The sequence below is a fragment of the Lepidochelys olivacea genome (assembly GCF_965140295.1).
Source record: "Lepidochelys olivacea isolate rLepOli2 genome assembly, chromosome: 1".
Classification (NCBI taxonomy): Eukaryota; Metazoa; Chordata; order Testudines; family Cheloniidae; genus Lepidochelys; species Lepidochelys olivacea.
This window is the reverse complement of record NC_140411.1, coordinates 341256345-341280255: the sequence shown is the minus strand read 5'-3', so window position 1 is coordinate 341280255 and position 23911 is coordinate 341256345. Positions and strand designations below refer to the sequence as shown.

The 23911-nt window shown below is 39.7% G+C and overlaps 1 protein-coding gene across 17 annotated transcripts in view; it reads left to right on the top strand.

Annotated features, from left to right (window-relative positions):
- The window catches only part of CELF2 (CUGBP Elav-like family member 2), a 701166-nt gene that overhangs the window by 375081 nt on the left and 302174 nt on the right, over positions 1 to 23911 (top strand). For 3 of the 17 annotated variants that reach the window (XM_084628171.1, XM_084628170.1, XM_084628176.1), the window contains exon 1: positions 23489 to 23733. The exons of 7 other annotated variants lie outside the window; for them this stretch is intronic. In XM_084628171.1, the coding sequence (XP_084484297.1) occupies positions 23660 to 23733 (74 nt within the window). In that variant the 5' untranslated portion in view covers positions 23489 to 23659. Of the gene's footprint in view, positions 1 to 9043; positions 9225 to 23488; positions 23734 to 23911 lie in introns of those variants that run through there. 7 more of the 17 variants (XM_084628165.1, XM_084628164.1, XM_084628163.1 and 4 more) reach the window with 6 other exon arrangements.

The window sequence follows — 23911 nt, the reverse complement described above, 5'->3', positions numbered from 1 at the left end:
AAAATGGAGAGAATCATATTTACCAGCCCAGAGGGGCATGTTGCAACGCTTAATTACTTAATTTTTTAAAACTCTTGGAGATCTTCAGATGAAATGTGCTACTTCAATTCAGAGAGAAGAAGAAGAAACTGTTCCTTGGGCATTGAAATGATTTTAGCTTCTTCATGATTCAAGTCAAATCTTTTCCCTGATGCTGAACATGAATTCAAAAATGCATTCATACTTCAAATGTCAAGACACTGCAGATGCTCCCGTAAGGCTAAGCAATACCTGCTGGTCCATTTGATACTAAGCCAACTGCCAGACAAAACCACAGTGAACCATTATAGTGTCAAGACTCATATCTGAGATTTGGACCTACTGACACTTATAATGCGACAGTAACATTTCTATCCTGGAAATTGATACTCAGCCCCTTGTAAGAGTCCTCTGCCTGGCATCACTAGATGAAGTAATTGCTCATTTTATCTTCTGGTTGTAAAGAGCATTGTAGGATCTAAAATACCCAGCCCTGTTTACCATCCCCCCCTTATCAAGTCAGATGTCAGAAATCAGGTGTCTCCATGCTTCCCTGACAAGAACAAGGATGTTAAGGAGTGAAGGCCAGAACAAAACTGGCTCAGGGTTTTATAAAATGCATCTGGGAACTTGGGCTCTAAATGAGCCATAAAATTCCCCCCATGAGGTAGAAGTGGGGTTTCTGCAACATTGGATCAGAAGTGGAAAATGCCATTTTGGAATGCTTATTTTTCCTTGTTGTTTCTATAAGACGTTCTATGCAGATTTGCCTTTATGAGGATGCTATAAAACTAATAATGATTTCCATAAAACTATTGAACAAATAGTAGGAGTATATTTCAACACCACCAGCAAAAAATAAGCATTTCTGGTCTTCATGCGAGCCACTCAAGCCAATTAGCATGAAATTTAATTTGCATTAATCAGCACAAGGTCAGCAAGAAGTTAACCTGATGTGTGGATTTTCACATATAACAATTTGGGGGGGCTGTCCCTGCAGGGTGCTGAGGTGGAATTGAAGATGCTGAGCAGCTTGCAGGATTGGGCTCTTAAGGGAGAATAGAAAAGTGTGGGTGGGGGCAGGATTAGGAAATGTTTAAGGCACAAATCAGTATGGTGTAGTTAGAAATCACTTAAGGCATTTATATATTAAATTAAGAGATTTTTGAACCCTTGCCTTTTCCTTGTTAAGACCTTGCAGGTGTTGTTTTCCCTGCAGCAGATGGTAACATTGCTAACACCTAAGAGCTCTGTCCAGCTGAACATACATGCTGTCTTCTGCAATGTGGAGGCCCCAGAAGGCTGCAGATGGTGACTATGCAGTGGATCAAATGATTCAAGAGCTTAGGTGTGCAGCTGGAAAGTACATCCCTTCCTCCAGATCCACAGCAGTGTCTTGAACACCTTTGGAATGGAAGGAGCTTGTGCAAATGACTAGTTTCCTCTTGTATATTCCCTGTTTAGATTCAGTTTTTTCCTGTGCTGACATCACGGATTTTTACTCCAGAGCAACACCCTATCTATAGATCTAGGTCCTTTTCTGGAGCTTCTCAGAATGGTACCTGCCCACAGGGAGTGTATGTGCCATATGGAAATTGGGGAGAGAGAAAGGAATATTCTACGGTCCTTGGGTGAGCTGGCAGAATTCTTGGGGAGGTTGCATGGCATTTCTTCATGTCCCTGACCGAACTGCATTTCAGAGGAGTTGGCCCTGGCAGCCTAAAGCATGTGTTCTCCTTGCCAGAGAACAAACAACCTGTTCCTCTCCTCAAGACCTTTGGGGACATGCTAAGCTTATTTCCTTATGTCATACTGATGAGCCCAGTAACCTTGGAAGGGGGAGAATCTTGAGCAAAACTACATGGCCAGTTCCTGGAATGAGTGGCCATATAATTTGCAAGGCCCACCAAAGTCTCCACAGCTGTAGCATCACAAGGGGACATATCCTTGGGGCAGGATAAAGTCTGTAAGTGTTGGACAGTGCTTATGGCCCTTGGCATCAGATAACACCAGTTGGAGATGAGTACACGCAGTATCTTGTAGAATCAAGATCACAGTTTGTTTATGATTTGGGGCCAAATCTTCGGCTGGTGTATTTCGGCTTAACTCCATTGATATCAATGGAACAACACCGATTTACACATGCTCAAGAGCTTAGCCCCTTCATCTCTTAAGCAATATTTTTCCTAGTTTGTTTTATATATATATATATATATATATAGTTTAAACCTGTCATTTGTTTTTGAATGATATGTCAGAGCTCATAGTAGCACTTTTGACATTGCGATCTTTGCAATTTAAAAACCTGTGCTCTGATAGATCAAGGAACATTTAGCACAACAAAACCTAAATTTGGCCAAGAATTTCAACAGTGATTAGAGATTTCAAATGTCTCCATTTTTTGGGTGCCCGACTTTAGACGCCTTCAAAGGGGCATGATATTTTCAAAACATGCTGAGCATCTAATAGCTGAAAATCCAGTCCCTTTAATATGACTCAAGTTGAGCACCAAAAAATATGGAGGCGTTCAAAATCATTAGCCACTTTTGAAAATACTAGCCAAATTTAGGTTTGGGCAAAAATATTAACTATATGATAGCAGGAGAGAGGCACTTGAAATCAAACTGAAGATTTATATAACAGGCAATTTTTTATTTAATCAATCCTAATGCTTTAAAAAAATGTACAGCATTTAAAGAATTGCAAAAGTGAGTGATGATTATTTTATAGCATGTAGTGCAATTAATTAGTCAAAGATGAAAGCTACTGAAACAAGGGTTTATAGTTGCTTGATTATGAAATTTTTACAGTTTTTCTTGTAGTTCTTAATCAGTTTTGTTTTATGGTAACTGTGTATAGAAATAGATCATTTTCCTTTTCTTTTAGTCTTTTAGTGCATGTATAGTATGTAATATATGTCTGAAAATTTTCATCTTCCTCCCTCAAAGTCTTATATCCTACAATTCTAGCAGTCATTTATTCAAGTGTCCTCAGCTAGCCATCAGCTTCCCCCAGTCAGTAGGAGTTTGCCTTCAATCTTTTTCATTTGTATGTAGATTTCTGGAGCTAACATATCATTTGCTTCCATCACATTGTTCACTCTGCTTGTGCATTATATCCCTTCCCTCACCCTTGCCTATTCGTACTGTAAGCTCTTCAGGGCAGGGACTGTCTACTAGTTTGCACAGCACCTAGTGCAATGGGGCTTCATTCTTAGTTGGTCCTTTGGCACTAGCATAGTAAGAGAGAGAGAATGATCATTCTGGATTACAGGAACAATAGAAGAGTAAACTGTATTATTGTTTTATTTCTAATTTTAATCTAAACTGATGAGAAATCATAAAATTCTCATACATGTTATTGCCTGCATGTGTGCCATCCATTCCAGCAAGTATAAAGTATTTACCTGAATGTAAATAAATACATATGTAAGTTCACTGATCATGTGATGTCATATGGTTTACGATATCATACATGGCAGAGCCAGAGGTGGCGACATAGGAGCTGCAACCAGTTAAAAATAAAGATACCCTACTTTAGGATGTGCAGTGTTCTATTTATATCAAAGACAGTTTAGTTTATTTTCTATTTTAAGTCACAGGCTGTAACTGGAAGTTGTCATCTCTCAGATGTATCTCTGTTTGTCCTAGCTATTTCTCTCTGTGCCTTTGATCTGCTTTCTTCTACATTTTTTTTAGCTGCTGGTTGGATGCTATTATGATATGTAGACCCTTCCAAATAAATTGTTTCTTTGCAGAGGGGGGCATGTCTGAAATCACAACATAGCCAGTTATCTGTTTCAAGTCAAGAATTTTCTTTAAAATGTGCTGATTTATCATGTTCAAAATGGTGATTTGCCATGACTTCACCTTATTTTTTTAAACTGGTGCAAAAGGAGTACTGAAGCACATGATTTAAGAAACCTTTTTTTAGTTCCTTCTGGAGCCTCTGTCCTCCAGCTGCTGAGATGCACTGCGTCAGCTCTGTCGAATGGGAGAATGCTTCTTCTCACAAACAGAGAGGAAGAGCTGCAGCAGGACCATTGGCACCAGCTGTGGTAGGAAACTTAAAACAAATCATCTTCTCTTACTGCCTTAATAATTATTCTTATCATTTACACAGCACTTTACATCTCCCAAGTGCTTTTCGTACATTATTTAATCTTCACCACACCCCATGTGAAGCTCATACACATACAGTAATGCTAGCAAAAATCTCTTCATCACTCAGTCTGACCTGCATTTTGCAGCTCATTAAATATTGTCACTTCCATTTTTTAGATCGGAAAAGTAGACAGAGAAGCTAAAACTCTTGCCCAAGGCCCTGAAAAGTTAATGCCAAATCTGACACTGGGAAGTTCCATTCCTCTATCCTGTGTTTTTACACTAGAGGACCATGGTCCTCTCTCCCTTTGCTTCATTTTTACCACAGGAGTTTGAAAATATGCCTTCTTCAGCTGGGGTGTTTCATCTTAGCACAAAGATGGCAACCCTAGCAACTGCAGGCATGTATAGTTTGCACAATGTACCAGTACATTTTTCTCAAGTATCAGAGGGGTAGCCGTGTTAGTCTGGGTCTGTAAAAGCGTCAGAGTCCTGTGGCACCTTATAGACTAACAGACGTATTGGAGCATAAGCTTTTGTGGGTGAATACCCACTTCTGAGATCAGGGCCCCATTCTGCTGGGTTCTGTAGAAACATACAGGAAGAGACAGTCCATGTACCATGAAGCTTACAACTGAAATGAACTGTATAAACAAAATATGGGGGGGAAACTGAGGCATTGAGAGGCAAATTGATTTGCCCAAGGTCACACACAGGTCAGTTGCAGAGCCAGGAAAAGAGTGCAGGTCTCATGACTTCCAGCTCATTGTCCTATCTACTGGGCCATGTTGCCTCCCATTGTTTATGATTTGGATTTTTTTTTAAATAATGGCACATAAAGAAAACATTGTGGTTCCTCTCCCAGTGAGAACGTACCAAAAAATCCCACTGAGTTCAGTGCTAGCAGAATCAGTCCCTCTGCTCTGAAGTACAGTGGTGCAAATAGGAGGTTTTTCAGTTTTATGGCAGTCCCAAAAAATTAGGGGGAAAAATAGCTTCAGGTGAATTCAAAACACAAAATTTTCCGAAGAGATTTTGGCAAACCAAAATGCTGGAGAGAGAACGTTTTGTTTTGTTGTTTTTGCGTCAAATGAAACATTTCATTTAGATTTTGAATTGAAAAAATAACAACACCCCCACCCCCAACTGAAATGCTTTTTTACAACCAAAACAATTTGGCAAAATATCTGAAATGTTTTAGTCATCCCAAATCTTTATTTTTTTTATACCAAAAATGTTCAGCCAGCTCTACTCTGAAATTCGTATTGACTTCAGGCCGTCGGAGTGTCTCTCGTTAGTGGGAGACTTCGGAGGAAGCAGCTGGCTGCTCTTGATGGTGATAGAACCCGGGTGAACCATCCAGCTCCTCTCCCAAGAGAGATGCCAGAAAGGACAGCCATGTTACTCTTTTGAGTGGGATGTTGATTATCTGCTGCCTGAAACCTTGCATAATCACTTCAACTAGTGCAAAGTGGGTGTAAAATGTTATCGCATCAGAACTGTAGCTTTTTACAGTATCATTGCGTTCATTTTGCACAGGAGTAAATGACAGCGCACAATCTGGCCTTGGTTGAAGTTGTAGGTTCCTCTTGTGGGAAGGTGTTAGATAATGTTCTGTCTATCTTAGGCACTGATACGGATTAGTCCATTGTTGTAGTCGCTGAGGACTTCACAATCTTTAATGCCCTACCTTAATACACCCTGTTGAGATAGGACAGTGCTGCTATTTTCCTCATTTTACGTGTGGGAAACTGAGGCACAGAGAAGCTAAGTGACTTGCTCAAGATCACAAGGGCAATTTGTGGTGGAACTGGGACTTGAATCCTGATGTCCTAAATCCTAGGCTGATGTTCTAACCACTGGACCATCTTTCCTCTGTATGTGATCAGATGTAGACTGGTGCCCATCACATGCTATTGCCCCTTTATAGGGCAGTAGCACAGTTTGTTTTGGATATATGATAATTCTGTTGTTTTCTTGAGCAATCTGAATGATTAAAAGTAATCCAAGGGGAAGTTACAGAATATAGGCCAGTCTCTCAGCTGGTATAAATCATTCTTGCTCCACTGACTTTATGCTGGTCGCCATGAAGCCTTTGCAAGTAATTAACATTGCCACAACATTCAGTTTATGCAGGACAGTATAATTAGTATGGGAAATGCTTACATAATTTCTAGGAGTCCTGTAGTTGCATTAAATACTAGCTAAAGGAATTTTAAAGCTTTTAATGGCTACCACTGCATATGTTTGTATATAAGAATCTACAGTGTGTACAAGAATCTACAGTATATATGTAGAAGTTACATATTTGTGATCTGATGCTAAGTGCTGTATTTACCTTAAATTCTATACCTGGGATTTCATCCTGACAGAAATCAGATAGCCCAGTGCATGTGGTTTAATCTTCCCTTAATGCTATATTATTTTAAAGGCACTCCTGTTTAGTACGTCCTGCAGTGGAAAGGTAATAGGCATCACACATTCCCACTTATCCTCAGCAGCTGTGATCTCACTGCAGATGTCGCTAAGTCAGTCATTTCATTTTGTATGATAGAAAAATGGGTTGTTTTTGTCTTTTAGTTTTACCACTTAGTGGTTTTTGCTTTGCTTTCTTTACACTGTGGATGAGTTCAAAATCCTTAGACTTCATTTCCCATAACTGCTACTTTTCCTTCCATGTAGGAGCAGAATTGATCAAGGATTTCCCAACACCAGGTTCAGTCAGCTACCCAACGCAAGCTGCGTTGATTCCATAACTAGGCCCAAAGGACTCTACAGAAGCCATTTTAATCTGTCCTGAAAAGAAACCATTGTACTTTCTTAAGATGGTGATTCCTCCCATGTTTTTGGACAGTTGTAGTAGTTTATCCTGACACTCCGCATTCAGCTGTGCATTCTCTCACATACCCTGGAGCTTGTAGTCCTCCAAACATCGATCTTATGAATCTGAAACTGGTCTGGACCAACCCAATTGCCATGGCAGGTTACAGCAGGCAAAAGTGATTTGGAGATGGAAAGCATTCGTGCACCAGTACAGAACTCAGAACTTCATGTCCAGGGAGGGAGAGAGAGAATCTAGGGTGCCAGTGAATCTAAAGCACCAGTCACCAAAGCCTGAAATGGCAGTACTGGAGCTAGGGTTTTAGGATTTAGTATTTGGGGTTTGAGTTGCAGGACTTGTCATGGTAGCACAGCTTTGTCCCAGCCAATTCTCATGACTGCTGCATTGATTTTCAGTGAAAGCTAAATGCAATGCCTTCGAGTGCACTTTGGAGTATGTACTTTTAACAATGAAAATGCACTATTTGTTTTGCAGTAGTACCTACAAGCCTCAGTCATAGACAGGATCCCTTTGTGCAAACACAGAACAAAAAAGACGGTCGCTGCCACAACGAGTTTACAAGGTGTAAGGGCTTTTCTTCACAGCAAGTTACTGCCTGACAAGCCAGGGATGAATCTACAGCACCCCAGCTTGCTGTGCAGTAACTTCCCCTGTAGACTAGCCCTATGTACAAATCTAAGGACAAACCTTTGCCCGCCATAATATCATGTTTTCCTTTCACTGAAGGTGAGAACCCACCATCATATTTGCTGGGTTGGTGACTGCTTCCCCAGAGCCCCCCAATCTCCTCTCCCACCCACCAATGAGACCAAACCCAACCAGTAACACCAACATTCAGTAAGGGAATCCTCCAGCTGTGAAATTATGTTCAGCTGCAAACAGGGATACACTAATGAGTAGTCCATATAAGATACCGATGTGTGGTATAAAAAGGGGGACTCCCAGGAAAAATTCTAAATCAAGACACACCTGAATTTTGGGAAAGTTTGAGATTCAATCTGTCTGTAGCTTAGTGTGCAAGGCATACACTCCAGCCCTTCAAATAATTCTGCATTTGAGGCCTGATTCTCATTTACCCCGATTGCTCTTTGCACCACTCTGGTAGCATAAAGGGGACCTCATGGAATTGGTGCCCACTTCGAGATCTATTTACACTGTTAGAGTGGTGTAAAGAGGCCACAGAGTGAATGAGCATCAGTCTCTTGGTGTTTTAGCAGGGGGGAGCCCACGTATCTACATATCTGGTTTAGACCTTAAATACATGAGATAGAGATGAGGTATAGAGGTTTGAATGGCATGAATGAGCCCAGATGTGAAAGTACACTTCATTTTGACCCCATTGGAAACTTGTGATTAAGGGCCACTGTTTCTATTGAACTCAATGGCGAGGGTCCCATTGGCTTCAATGGGAATAGCTTTTGGCCCAAATTGCTTTACAGATGTGACTCTGTGGTCTCTTTCACAGATTGAAAGTGAATAAATAGTAATGCAACCCCTAATGGCTGTGCAGAGATGTCTGTAAAAGCCGCACATCCGCATAGCCACCGGTGAGGCTGAACTAGGTCATTTGCTAAGGCAAATGGTAAAGGCAAACTGAAAACTCTCAAAAGGTCCCTAAACTCTCAAATCAACAATCCTCCGTTTCTCTGATCAGGGCTAGTGGGTGCTGTAAAGCCACTCAGACTCAAACAGGGCGGGGGGGGGGGGGTAAGAGGGAGAGAGAGAAATCCTGCTGTGAATCCAAAACCCCAGAACGAGATCCTAAGCAAAATCCCTTAAAGCACACAAGCCTATCCAGCCACAGCCTCCATGTGCTGCAGTATTGATAATTCACAAGGCAAACAAAAGATGCATTTCATATTTTCATTTCACCAAACAGAATAGGAAACTCATTAATTAATTTTTGAAGGGGGGGGAGGTTACTAATTTTGTTGATGGTAATCAGGAGAGCTAACACCAGCCAGGCAATAGTGAACGCAAACAAGACCCCTATAGGCAGCAGAGTGCATTAATGTAAAATATGCCCAGACAACATAACTTGTCAGAGAGGATTATTTCTGCTTAGTGAATCTGCAGGGGCCCCTTTGCTCCACCACTCAGCGTCTGACTAGAGAGAGAAAGAGTAGCCATTAGTGAGTAGCAACTGTGGCATTGATGTTTGAGCGCACTTCTGAACTGGCTTTTGTTGAGAATATCGGTGCAGAAAGCATGCGCTGTCCCAAATCCGCTGTTACTATGAGAAATGAGGAGCTGCTTTTAAGGTATGTTGTCTCCTTTGTTTAATGTGTGCTTTCTAGTTGCCTGGGCCCGCTGCGACTATAATCATGCTCTGTATTAAGTAGTTTCCCTATTTAAAAATTAAAAAAAAAAAAGACAGAGAGGCATTGCTGTGTGCAAGCAGCATTTCCACGAGTTACAATTGGATTTAACGTGTCTGATGACCGATGTATTAAGAAAAGCAGGCAACAAATATAAAAACATCTGAAAGCTGGTTCTTCTTTTATCATCTCCTTTGCAATATTTTTGCCTGATTCATTATTCTGCATTGGGTATGGAATAAACATGGAAAGAGACTCCATATTAGAGCTAGTGCCCTAAATACCACTTTTAATTTTCACGTAGTCTCCATAAATAGCCATTAACGCTCTACCTCGTCCCGATCACTTGAAGCTGTTCAAAAAATGTGTGTGAAAACATGTACATATGCGTGTGTATTCTTAACGTACCATAGTGTAGTGGAGAGCAAGAGGCGGCTACCTATCTCAGAGGGAGAGAGACAGAATTATGCTAGAATTGGCACCCTGCTTTGAAAAATGTAGTCTTTTGTTTGTTTGCTAGCAGACATTGTAGCATTGAATGCATCTTTTGGTCTGACAATGGGACAGCTGAACAATAGAGCTGTCAAACTAGCTTAATGCATGTCTGGGGCTTTTTTTTTTTTCTTAGCCCATATTTTTTATTTTTTTATTTGTATAGACTGTATAGTAAGAAATGTTGTAGTATTACTTGTTTATGGGTTTTTAAAATTTGATATCCACTGTTAATAGTGGGGGGTTTGCATTGTGTAATTATGTCTGTTGCATTAAGTTGAAGATTTATTGCTATCTTCTCCTTTAACTGTAGAGAGAAAACTTACTGATTCTGAATGCTTACAAAACTGATGTCCATCTGGCAAATACAAGGCTACTGGACATGTGTTTACAATATTTTATGTCTGATCATTTTAACTTTGACTGTTACGTTGATGCTCACTGTTTTAAAATTTGTTTTGGCAATGAAAACTAGCTACAAAGCAGACAGAGATACATACCATTTTCCATTTTTGTAATCCAACTGCTCCTATTACATTAGGATTTTTAAGGTCAAGCAGAATAATTTACATGGATGGTTCCTGTCCTAAAATCTAACAAATTAATACATATGACATTTCTTGAATTATCCATCTATTTAGAAAGACCTTGTTTATGATTAGAGTGTTGAAGAAATTTTTGTTTATGGATTGGACGTACTCTTATAGTCTCGTAAAATACAGTGTTATGAAAAGAAACTCGTTTACCAAGCTTTCCAAAATCTTTAAATCATTTATCAGGACAACTGCACATATCTTAAATGGGATATTGTGTTGTCAAAAGCCTGGAGTTTCCACAACTCTTGAAGTCTTTAAATAGTTTACAGCTTAATTAACTAGATCACTGGCCTTGTTAATATAATAAAAATGTGGACTTAATAATAGAAACGATTGATACGGAGCTGTGTTGTTTGGCTTTTGTTGAGAACAGTTTCTTTACAGGGCTTGTTTTTGTTTACTGCATTCCCTTGTGTTAGTTTTATGAAATCATACCGATGTTTAGAGGAGAGTAAATGATCTCTTAACAAATAAGGATATATTGCTGAGAGAGAGCTCTTAGCAGCATACATTTAAATAAAATTGTTTTACTGGAGCCATTCAGAGTGCCTTGTGCTTATGGTGGGTTGTTTTTGTGTCCCCCCCCTCCCATTTAGAGAGAAAACAAGGTGAACTTATAACTCTTTTGGTAAATAAAAAGATAAAATGACAAGTCATAAAAAGTGCATGTGTTTAACTTAAATAGAGGTTATAACATTGAAAACTTTTGCTTGCAGGACATATTTTTCAATCAACCACCATAAAAGTTAAGCATGGTGTTTAACATAATGAGATCATGCTCAAAGCCTGCTATAGTCACTCTTTTTTTTTCTGTACCTTAGAAGAACTTTTTCCTTCCAGAGAAGTGTTAACTAGTCCCTACATGGCCAGTTCTTTTCTGCCCAGGACCGTGCAGCTGGGGTGAGGTATCTTTTGTCGAGTTACCCTCCCTTATGCAATGCATTCTAGAAGCTGCTCTTATCATGGTCCCTTGTGATTATCAGGCAAGAAAGTATGTGGTAGCTTGCTCCAGATTTAATGTAAATACCCCTTTAATAATCACCAAAGCTGGGTGCTAATGACAGAATGGCAATTCTTCAACTTTATCAGTCACTAACATGTCACCTGTACAACATACCCAGCTTCCTTTGTTGAGGAATCTCGATTACCAAACCTGTTTCTAAACCCAGACCTCACAATGAGTTCATACCATACTGCCACTAGTATGTTGCTTTGCATATTTTGAGATTAGGCTAACTGATAAAACGCAGAGGAAAATATTCTATACAGTCAGTGTTCATCTTGTCCAGTATACGCCAATGGTATCATATAACACTTTATTCACATTAAAATTGAAACTTACAATACAAACAAAACTCCTAAAATATTATCCTTATTCTTCTGTGGATATTTACTGGATCATTGCTCTTTCAGTCTTTTATTTAATTATTTTAACAGTTAAGATTGTGAAACAGGTTCTTGTTTCAGAAGAATTTGCAGGTTGGAGGTCTCTGGCAATAATACTTCAGGTGTCTTTACCTTTAACTGGTTGTGAATGGGTGAGATTCAAAGAGCAATGTGGCACCCAGAAATTGGTAAACTTGTCAACATGTCTTCCCGGAACAGTGACAAGATAGCTAATTCACACCCTGCAGTAAGTAGTTGTTTGTTCCTGCAATGACCAAGTGTAATGCTAGAAGGAATTATAGTTCTTAGACCAACCTAGCAGAGCAAGACAAGCTTGTGTGTGAACCTGGGAAATGCCTGATCAGAGTGCTGTAAGAAGACGGTAGCTGTAATGTATTTACTTATTAGTTTGTAGTCTTTGTCTATATTTTCTTCAGATTCATGAATTACTATCTCTAACATCAATGTGCTAATATTCCCTTTGTTAAATTAAAACAAAACTGAAGTGTTTCTGTTATCAAATTTAAGTATGTAAGATTGCAAACTATACCTTTGTGGCTGAAAAACAAAGGACAACATTCAGTTAATATTCATATCTAGGACTTTTACGGCAAGTGTAGATCGTGCTTGGATACTTAAGAAGTCATTCAGGAGTGAATCAATACTAATTATTGTAATCAGGAGGGTTAATTAGCTGAAGATGCTGCTGATGGAAAGTTCATTGCTTACAGCCCTGAAAACTCCTAAGTTGATGAAATCTGAAAGCAAGATGCCTAAGAGGACTTTATATCAAGAGCAGAGTGGCTTTCATTTGGCATTTGAGGGGCCGGTTCTTTCAAATAAGAAAACATAGATGTTTTGCATTTTTATGTCTGTAGAGGAAATGAGAAGAGGCAACTGAATCTCTCTTGAAGAGCTTTCTGTAATAGTTTCTAATTGAACGCCTTTTGAGTAACCAGAAAGTCTCAGTGTAACATTCATTTGTAGATTACCTATACATTAATATAGATAACACTATATGTCTGAAATCTTGTTTCAGCAACTTTATTGGGTATCCCTTTACCAGTTTATTATTTGTGTCTTTTTACTGCGTGGTGAAGCAACTTTAAAAAATCATTGCTTTTTGACTGCTCTGCCCTCTAAGATACCAGTCACATTTGTTCTGCAGAAAGGTATTCAGCTTCTCTTAATTAAAAGGACAGTTATTAAATTACCAATTTGTGAATTTAAGTTACGTGATATGGAATAAAGGCTGAAAGGGAAAAAGAAAATGTTGTTCATGAGTGTTTTGGGGTTCCTACACTTCACATAACAATTGTGTTTCTTAAAGTGAACATCACTGAATTCGAGAAGAACTTAGATATATAAAAGCTTTTCTCATAAGTGGATGGTGAGAAGTTTGTTTCCCTCCCCCCCCCCCCACGGTCATATATGTTACGATTACAGTCCAAATGAATCCCTGGGTTTGTTTGAACACACTGTCAAAAAAAACCAACCCACTAGTAAAGTGTTGTTTTGAAAGGCAGAAATTCTTTCTCAAAACATATCATTCTCCTCTCTCTAATGTCGTCAGAGATTATCTAGTACAGGTGCTATTTATCTTTGCTTTCCTATGATTGTTTTACTGCTTCCAACACATTTACTTGTATGTCAGCCATATAAAAGGTAACTGAAAATGGCAGCTGTTGAGAAAGCATGTCGCATGCCGGGAATGACATGCATTATCAGGGCAGCATGAGCTGCTGGCACTACAGCCCATTTCTACTTGACCTGTCGAATGATTGGCTGCCTGGGATAGTGATGAATCACTAGAGTTTATGAAACAGGACTGCTGGCATTCCCACAGAGGAAATCAAAACTGGAATTTTCCTCTAACGCTATTGTCGTGGCAAAATAAACCCCGGCTTTTTGTTTTGCTTTTGCTTATTTTATCCTGCAGCTAAAGCAAAAGTCTCAGTTAAGCTCATTTGAATGCTGTCCTTGGCAAGCTAAACATTGTGCCAAGGTTACCTATCTCTATTAGATAGAGTAGGAATGATTGAAACCCCATATCTGAGCACTCCCAAGTGTTGGAAAAGCTGGGATCTGGATCTGAATTTGGGAGGATCAGCCACATCTTATTTTTTTTAATTGGTGTTTACTGAGAATGACTATCCAGGAACTGGCTCAGTATATGAATAACATATAGTAAATGGCTTTGTTTGTCTGGTGACCATTTAAAGGTCTGATATTTGACGTTCCACTAATTCTGTGAACTCACGGTACACACTTTGGAAAAGCCGGGGCTCACAGGTTTTTTGCTTGCCCATTATGTATACAATTTCCACCTCATTCATAAAATAGGAAACCTAAAAACCACATTGTTTGGATTACACGGTTTGTTCTCTGAGTCTTGTGCTTGTGGAAGAGTATCTTGGTCTGTGAACCTTCCAGTGTGCTGAAGAGATTGAGAGACTCTTGAGTGGGTCACTAGCTGCTTTGCAAGGACGTAGCCATTTGACTTGCTGCTTGCATTTCAGTGTAACCAAGTTCAAGTTTTGTTTATTTCTACATGCAAAATACCTGGGATGTCCGCTAAACACATCACTATCTAGCCCTGGCAATAACTTTCAGTTTTAGTCCCCATTCGACTTTGTGATCCAAGGGCATGGGCACCTTTTCTATTTAAATATATATGCCTGTAGTCGCTATCATACTTTTTAATCTTCTAGGGTTACCATATGTCTGTATTTTCCTGGACATGTCCAGCGTTTTGGTTCTTAAATTGCCATCCGGGAGGACTTTTTAAATATCTAAAAACATCCGGGATTTTGCCATTATTATTTTTCCCCAAAGAAGAGTTGATCATTCAAGAAAGAGAGTGAATGTTCAAGTCGAAGCTGCAGAAGCTATCGGAAGCCTGCATCCCAAGAAAGGGGGAAAAATTCATAGGCAGGAGTTGTAGACCAAGCTGGATGAGCAAGCATCTCAGAGGGGTGATTAAGAAAAAGAAGAAAGCATATAGGGAGTGGAAAATGGGAGGGATCAGCAAGGAAAGCTACCTTATTGAGGTCAGAACATTTAGGGATAAAGTGAGAAAGGCTAAAAGTCAAGTAGAGTTGGACCTTGCAAAGGGAATTAAAACCAATAGTAAAAGATTCTGTAGCCATATAAAGAAGAAGAAAACAAAGAAAGAAGTGGGACCGCTAAACACTGAGGATGGAGCTCCCAGCGCTTGCGGGGGGGGGGGAGGAGGGGTAAATGCGGCACACTCAGGGGAAGAGGCGGGGCCTGGGTGGGATTTGGGGAAGGGGTCCAATGGGGCAGGGAGGGGCAGGGACTTTGGGGAAGGGCTGGAGTGGGGGCTGGGCCAGGAGAGGGGGGGCGTAAGCAAATACCCCCCCTCCCCGCCATGGAGTATCCTCTTTTTTTTTTGAATGTTCAAATATGGTAACCCTATCATCTTCTGAGTCATTCAGCAATTGCCTCTCTTAGAGAGAGGATACTTGAGTGCATGCATAACTCTTATTATTTCAGCCCTAGCCCCCTGGCTGCCCTCCAAAATTTCAGAAGCATTCTAGGGACAGCTTCTCCCATTCAGCCACTAGTTGGTGGTTGCACCCCTGAGCTGCCTTGTCTGACCTTGAGGTGGGTGAGGAGTAAATACTGCACATTCTGGAACGTTCCCATGATAGCAAATCAGCATGTCATGTTCAAGAAAAGTCTTTCAGCATAGTGGTAGACAATAGCCTGCCACTGCTGAATAGAAATGGGGATAACTGGAGGAAGAAATAAAGGGTGTGGAAACTTCTTATCCCACCTAACTAATTGAGAAGAGAGGATAAAGCTGCAGCAACCTGACAGAGACCATTAAGACAACGATGCCACTTGCACAGGTGAATAGCTGCACACATTATAAAGAGATGTGGATGTTATGTTACTGAATTTAAGGCCTGATCCAGCAGCCACGCTCAGTCTGCATATGCAGTATCAGGCCCCTGTAGAAAGGAAATGCATAGATTCATAGATATTTAGGTCAGAAGGGACCATTATGATCATCTAGTCTGACCTCCTGCACAACGCAGGCCACAGAATTTCACCCACCACTCCTACAAAAAACCTCACACCTATATCTGTGCTATTGAAGTCCTCAAATCGTAGTTTAAAGACTTCAAGGAGCAGAGAATCCTCCAGCAAGTGACCCGTGCCCCATGCTACAGAGGAAGGCGAAAACCTCCACGGCCTCTTCCAATCTGCTCTGGAGGAAAATTCCTTCCCGACCCCAAATATGGCGATCAGCTAAACCCTGAGCATATGGGGAAGGTTCATCAGCCAGATACTACAGAAAATTCTTTCCTGGGTAACTCAGATCCCACCCTATCTAATAGCCCATCTAATTCTGCGAGTGATCAGAAAATCTAAGATTTTATATATTCATTCTTACCGACCTCGTTTCATCTATAAAAGACCTTTGGTTTTATTTTAGCCTTTTCCTAACTAAACATGACTGATGTATTTTCAACCAAAATGTGAGGAAAAGCTCACTCTAGAGCTTGGGAACTTGTCTGCAGCATTTCAGCCCACATTTAATTTTAATGGGAGAGTTATATAACTCCCTTAAAAATCACAGATACGAGCTGTCCCTGAACTGCAGCAGCAATGTCTGGTTTTCCCCTGCAGTGCTGTTCAAGTGAATCATGCAGAGAGACTTTTCTGTGCAAAGTTGATACATGCACATTTTATTATTTAGTGAGACCCCAAAATGTGCCCATCAGAGCTGGCCGACAATTTCTTGATGGAAAATGCTGATTTGTTGAAACTGAAACTTTTGTGGGATTTTGTCAAAATGTTTAATGGGAAATTATCAAAATATTTCATTTCTATCTCAGTTCCACTCTGTTGTTTCCAATTTTATGTTACGAATTATAATATAAATGACATAATGATAAATTAAAACAAAATGTTTCGCCCTCATCAAAGATAAAGCTTTTGACAGCCAGTAAAACTAAACCATTTTTAAAAAGTTCAAATGAAATATCCATGAAAAACTCCAGTGTTTTGACTTTTTTTCCCCTGATCAGGGATGAAACAAAATTTTAAAATCTCAAAATTTGCCATGAGATGGGAATCCCAAATGTTGACCATCTCCAGTACCAGGAGTCTCAGCACCAACAGGTTTTAATTTGGAAAGGGGAGTTCAGGAAAAATTAAAGTGAGATCCTCTCTTAGAAAACTAACCAAGGGAAAAGGGTGTAGCTTTTGCTTAGAATGTCTTGCAGTTTTTGCACTTTTCGCTGCAGTTGCCTTGTTATAGTGGACTTTGTCTGTTGGAAATAGCAGTCTTACGTAAAGATAGATTTTTATGTATAGCCATAGTAGTGTAACTTATTTCTGAGCACCCAGGTGCGTAAAACATATTTCACAAACCAAAAACACCCATGGAATGCCCTGTCCAAAAGAGCGCACAATTTAAGAATAAGGTAAGATACAGCCAATAACAGCAACAAATGATGAAAACAGAATGAGGTGAAGGGAGGGTGGAAGTTACATTAGTCATGTCTGTCTAGCCAATCAGGTGGGCTACACAGACATCTTGGTAGTTTAACAGTAGAGGTAAACACTTGAACTAAAATCCCCGATCCTATTTGCATCTTGTACCCCCCCTCCCCCCCAAAAAAAAGTCTGGTTGGGTCCATGTTCTTTTCTAATGTTTCTCTCCCCCCCCCCGCCATCTTCCCCTTTTGATTCCATCCCATATTTTCCCTCCTACCTTTGCCCGTTCTTTCATTGATGAGTTCAACCCCTCACCCTACACGCCTACTGGTTTAATTCAGTCCCTGCTCACTAGCTACTCACTCACTCTCGCCTCCCCCACATCCACCCCCAAACAGTCAATCTCCCAACTGCACAAAACAGCCCACAGAATCCCAAGCAGACAACATATCCTAGGTGATCCTGGAACTCCGCTTCTCTCCTCTGAAGGGAGGCAGGGACTTCTGCACGTGTTGAGAAGGGATGGCCCAGTTTACAAAGCCAGATATACAACTCTTCCCATCAGTGCTTAATTTGTATTGAAAGAGGTGCCAGGGTTCAAGCAATTAGGTGCTGGGTTCAAGCAGTTTTTTTTTTTTTTTTTTTTTACATTCTGATTGATGCAGCAAGCCCAGAGGTGCTGGGGCTATGAACTGCCAAGTCTAGAGATCCCGGGGTTCAGCCATGGCAAACCCTGGCACAAATTAAGCACTGCCTCCCACCTCAGCCACCATAATATTATTCCATTTCACTTGGGAATGGACTAATACCCAAATCCAGCAATAATGAAGTCCCATCCTATGTTTCTTCTCCATCACTGTCTGGAAAAGAGGCTTTTTTTTTGCTCAGTGAATAGAGCAGCTGTTACTTAGTAGGAAATCGGAACTGCCCAGTGCAAGCAGAATCCTAGATTTCTCTCCCGGATAAGCAACGGCTGTTCCATTCACTCTGTTGCTAGGATCATTCCGTGCTACTTGTGCTGGTGGGGAATATGCCAGTTATAAAAGGACTTAATGAATAACTGGGTTATGGGAGGACTAGGGGTGAAAGAGAATGAGCTCTTAAAAATTCTCTCTCTCTCACACACGTGTACACCCACACACGTGCACACACACACATGCACATACGTGTATACATACGGAGGTATGCAGCAGTACACACAAGTACGACCTTCACTTCAGCAGTAATGCTTTTCATTAGAACTATAAATTAACAATGGGATTTTAGAGCCCCATCCTACATGCCATGGTCCCAGTGAAGCCACTAAAACTACTGTAGTCGTGGTACTGAGCTCTACATTCAGTTGTAAATGTTTGCTGGATTGTGACTGTACTTCTTACAGATGACTGTTGACAGTATTTGCAGAACATAAGGCTGAGTAGGAACCATTTTAGAGCCAAATACCTTTAAAACCCCCTCCTTAAAATGTAAAATACGCTGTTAATAATGTTCACCTTTTGTCATAAAATCTTGCCTAATTGCTTTAGAAAAGATAACGTTATTATTACTCAACAAATAGAACAAAGGCCTTATACCCACAGTCTGATGAAATCACCTTTGTATCAGTATAAAACAGGAAAACAAGAGAGAGTGGGAAGTTTTACTATAGCAACCAAGTTTACATAATATCATTGTTTTTCAAGCGAAGGCTCTGGAAATGCTTAATTCAAGGTGCTGTACTAATTTTAAATTACATTCATTTCTGCAAATAACTAATTACGGGGGAACAGACCATAGAATCAGACAAAATCTCTAAGTACCTAATGTTTATTGGTACTTAAATTGCATTGACTAGACCTAACCAAAAATTGATATTTTTTTAAATCAAATTGTCCCTAAGCACTTTTTAAAAAACAAAACAAGAAACATTTATACAATTTTAATTTAAGAATGTGATGCGATAAAGACATGTTTGATGCTGGTTTAAAATAAAGAGCCAGTCTTGGAGGCATAGTAAAAAAACCATAAATGAAGTTTAGGGCCTGATGTTGTACAATCTCACTGCCAAGAGTAGTCCTGAATCTCTCTTCAGGAATCGGCTTAAAATTAATGAATTACTCTCAGGAGTAACGGTTTGCAGTCCCTTTGATTATGCCACACAGAGAAATATGTTTGTCGCTTTTGTGAAGCTGCATTTATAATAGTTTTGTTGAGTCTCAGTAACATTTAGGGAAAATAGAGTAGAAGGTATACTAATTTTACAGAAAGAAAAAGATCACTTATCTTAATGCTTGTTTCCCTTCCTTCCTGCCCCTCCAGAGATCTGCTATAAAATTAAGCCCTTACTCACTGGGAACCATGAAATGAAAGAATTCATTACCTGCTAGTGTGTACGCTACTACTTTCTAGCCTGTAGTCTGTGTGGCACAGGTGTTTCTTTGGGAAAAGACAGTGAACATTTTATGTGCATACTATAGAGCTGCTTGGGCAGATTATTATCTCACGTACATGGGTGTAAATCTGGCATCACTCCACTAAAGTCAAGGGGGTTTGCTCCAGATTTACACTACTGTAAGGGAGATTAGATTTCTGTTAGAAGCTTGCTCTGATGCCCAAGATCAGCTGAAGCTACAGCAGTGCTCGTTGGCCTAGAGGGGGAATAAAGTAGAATATTTGAACTCTCTAGACTGCCTTGCGAGCTCATTATGTAATGACGTCATTCAGAAACTTTCCCTTGAAGTGCTTCCAATAGTAGCATTTCCTATGTTCAAAAATGGATGGGAAGTTGACTAAAAGAATGACAGTTAAACTTGCGCCAGGGGCGGGGCGGAGGGGGTGGGGGGAGATCATGAGCACAATGCCAGACTGGACTGAAGGGCTTACAAGGGGGCTCTGCTTGATTTCTCACAGACTGAATTAGAATAAAAGGCAATGATATCAGAACAAGCTCATACTCTTGAAAGTGATGCAACTCTTAGCTATCATCTTTCTTCCAATTCACTCTCTTGTGTGGGCCTTTCCTATAAAGACAGATTTTTATAATGCTGAGCTGCTCTAGAATACTTGGCATGGACATAGTACATAGTTCAAAGAACTGTACAAACAGTGACTAATCCACAACATTGTTAGGTAAATTAGTATTATCGTCCCCATTTTACAGATGGAGAAACAGAGGCAGAAAGATTAAATGAGTTTACTAAGGCAGCCAGGGCCAGATCCTGTTCCTCTGAACTCAGTGGGCATTGAATGGGGGCCTACCACAGTGGCATAGATGGGATTAGAACCCAAGAGTTTCTGACTTCCGATCCTGGGTGCCTTCCTCTAGACTAACATAAACTATACCAACTGAAAACAACAGTGACTAAATCAGCCAATAACTGATGCTCCAAAAGACCATGTTATATCTGTTTGGTTTATGCTGTGAAAATTAAAGGGACCATTCCATTTTTTTTTCAATATTTTTCAGTATTTGATAGTGATAAGTTCTGCCAAAGCATTCTTTCTTTAACTCAACAGTATTTCTTAACATTTTTTTAAAGTCAGTATTGCGAGAGCATGTGCTTTGATCACAGAAATGGAGTCAGTATTAAAAGTAACAGAGAACCATGGTTGTAATATTGCTGTGTGAAACACTAGGATTTTTTTTTTTTCACTTACCCTCTGGATACTATACTAAGTGAATATGCAGCCACTACATTATTTATATTTGGAAATTAAACTCTTCAAATACAGCTCTCTCTTTCCCTTCCCAAATAAGCTTTTCTTGATTAAAATCTCCGTATCCTTTTACAGAGTGGGTTTCCTTTTGTATTTGACCCTGGTCCTGCCTCTAACTTTTAAATAGCAAAAGCAAATGTGCTTTGAAAAGTGTGTTACACTGTAGTTGTTAAATAAAGCAATAACCTATGCACTTGTAATGCTTTTGCTATGACCTACTTACATACTACTTCACCCTCCTTATAGTATGATTAAAAGCTGCTTTGAATCCACTATTCCCTCAAGGGATTTGAGGCTAGAATTTAACAAACTGCTGAGAAGGCTTAAGTCAGTAAGAGGGCTTCCCTACAGCGTCTTCCAGCTAATTCACATGTAATTAAAAGGAAAATAAATATTTCAAAAGAACATATGTTTTAATGAAGTATTTTTAAGCATTCATACCTTAAGAAAGGGACAAATATATACATATCTCCTTATTTCATATGCAGATTTTGAGCACAATTCTTTGTGATTTTCCCTCCTTTTGATGCAAAGAACTGATTTACTTAAGGTGAAATTTTTTATTCATTAAGACCGTCTTCTTCCTAAATGACCCATGTAAAGCTTGAGGGCCAGGAATCTCTGTATTTGTCTGAAATTAGAAGGCATCACAAAACTTTGTGTGACGGGAAGCACATGGGTGAGGCCCCAAAGGGTCAAATGGTGATGGAGACTTCTTATTTTAAATAATATCTTCATCCTTATTGAGCTCTCTGCCTGCTTCGTCAGGGCTAAAACCTGCCCCTTCTCCAGTTGCAAGATTTTGAAATTGAAAGTTAATCCAGCTCTAGTCTAGGCTGGATTAACCACCAGGAAGGCCTCAGATCAAAAGGCAGGGGGCTGCAGCCAGCCGGAGAAAGTTGTGCTGACTTTCCTTCATTTCTGTTTCACACTGATTCTTCTGCCACTCTGTGGGTTTGCTTGCAGATAGGATGCTGATGAGGGTGGCATAAAAGGACCTGTATAGAACTGCTTAATAATACTGTGAAGTTATTTCTTCAGGTTTTCGGCTCTCCTAGGCTGGTCAGAGCAACAGTTTTAATTGAGCCCTTTTTCTTTAAACTTCTAAAATAGGCAAAACGTCTAGCAGTCTGAGGGTTTTTCTTTCTTTCTTCTACTTGGGAATGATAAAATGTCTTAAGCAGTGAAATAAACTTTTTACAATTAGTCCACGTTGTTGGATATTAACGGTAAATGACAGTTGGCCCGAATTATAGTATTGATCGGTAGGAGTACATTTCGGTGTAAAATTTGAAATGCTAAAGATGAAATGTGCCCAATGTAGTCATCTTTTGTTTCTTCATTTTGTTTGATTTTTTCATTGGTTATATCCAAAATTACAAAATGTAAAAAAGAGACTCAGAAGGAGAAGAAAATACAGTAGCAATAACAAATTGTCTAGCTAGAGTCCTCAGATCACCCTGTAATCTTTGTAAACATCAATTATTTTGCCAAGAGCTGCATTACATTGGAGCAAACAAGTATAAGAACATAAAGGAAAATGTACACAGCTTTTCACTTTGGTTTTAGTAATTGGGTGAGTGTGTATAAATTTCTGTGTGTGTCTTGATTATTTGTTTTCTAGATCAGCTGTGCTGAACTCCCAAGTATGTCAGTGGGGGGCAAGGATTTTGGCAGATTTATATATAAAATGATTGCCATTGTTATTAGAATGACTACTTTTTATCATGGTTAGCGGAGAAGATATTTTCACCCTTCATATTCCTATGGGCTGCTACCATAAACCTGAAATGGTTGTTTAAGCTTAATGGAAGCCAAGCCTTGGATGTGGGAATGTTGAATATATAAAGCCATTACCGAGGAACTAATTGTCTTTGTATTGTTTCAATGCTTCTAATGTTTTCAGGTTATATACTAATTATCTTTCCACCACTAAATGGCAATTTAATATTCTTACTGTGAGAGCTGTTTGTGTTTTAACTAGCATGTTTTATAAATTTCAGAAGTGGAATTATTTTTAACAAGAGGCTCATTAACAATACTGAGATTTGTATTTACATGGGAACATGCATTATCCCAATGTAATGTGTGTGTGTGTGTGTGTGTGTGTGTCCAAAACATTCAATTGTATAGGATTGCTAATAGTTAATTTATTTGCCAGTGTAATGAGTATTGGTTTGAATATTTTAATGGCTTTTACGGAGTTAATGCATTTTACTTTTTAAAGTTTAGTTAGATGAGACTATATGCTGTCCACTTCCATTTAACAACAAGAAGTCGACTTCCTGAACTATATTTTAGGTCATAATTGCTCTTACTGCTGGAAAATGTAAAAGGTTAAAGGAAGTAATGCAATTAATCTACACACAGATTTTCTCAGTTTCCAGTCGTTTTACAAGGTTTTATCTTGCCTACATTCTTCACGTGCATTTTCCAACCCATTGTGAACACCTACGGAGGTGCATGGGTTAAACTCTAGCTGCAGTGGAAAAGAGGCTCCGCCTCCCATTTCAGCACCTGGTGTTCTATAGACAGTTGCCTCAGCAGTAGATTTCAGAGGGGATTGGAGGAAAACAAGAGGGGGAGAGAATGTGACAACTGCTGACTCTGGCTGCTGCCTTGGGGAGGCCTCTCGCACCTGTCCCTGCCTGTCTCTTGGCCAGCACAGTTGTTGAATCAGACAAGCATAGAAACATTCTTATTTGCCAGACCAGAACGGTGTGCACAGAAAAGAACATGACTTCTTCATTCAAGCTGGATTTTCTTCCGGAGATGATGGTTGATAGCCGTTTGCTAGTTTCTGACAGACTGTAAGTAGAGATTCAGATGCCTGACAGTGTACAGATATAAAATTGAGCTCCTCTGCCTCTAATAAGGGAGCTTTTTAACATTCATATTTCTTAGAGGGTTGGGCATATAAACAAAGCACTGGCTTTGCCTCTGACTTGCTGCTGGGAGTCTCTGTGAGGAGTGTTTAAGGGAGAGTAA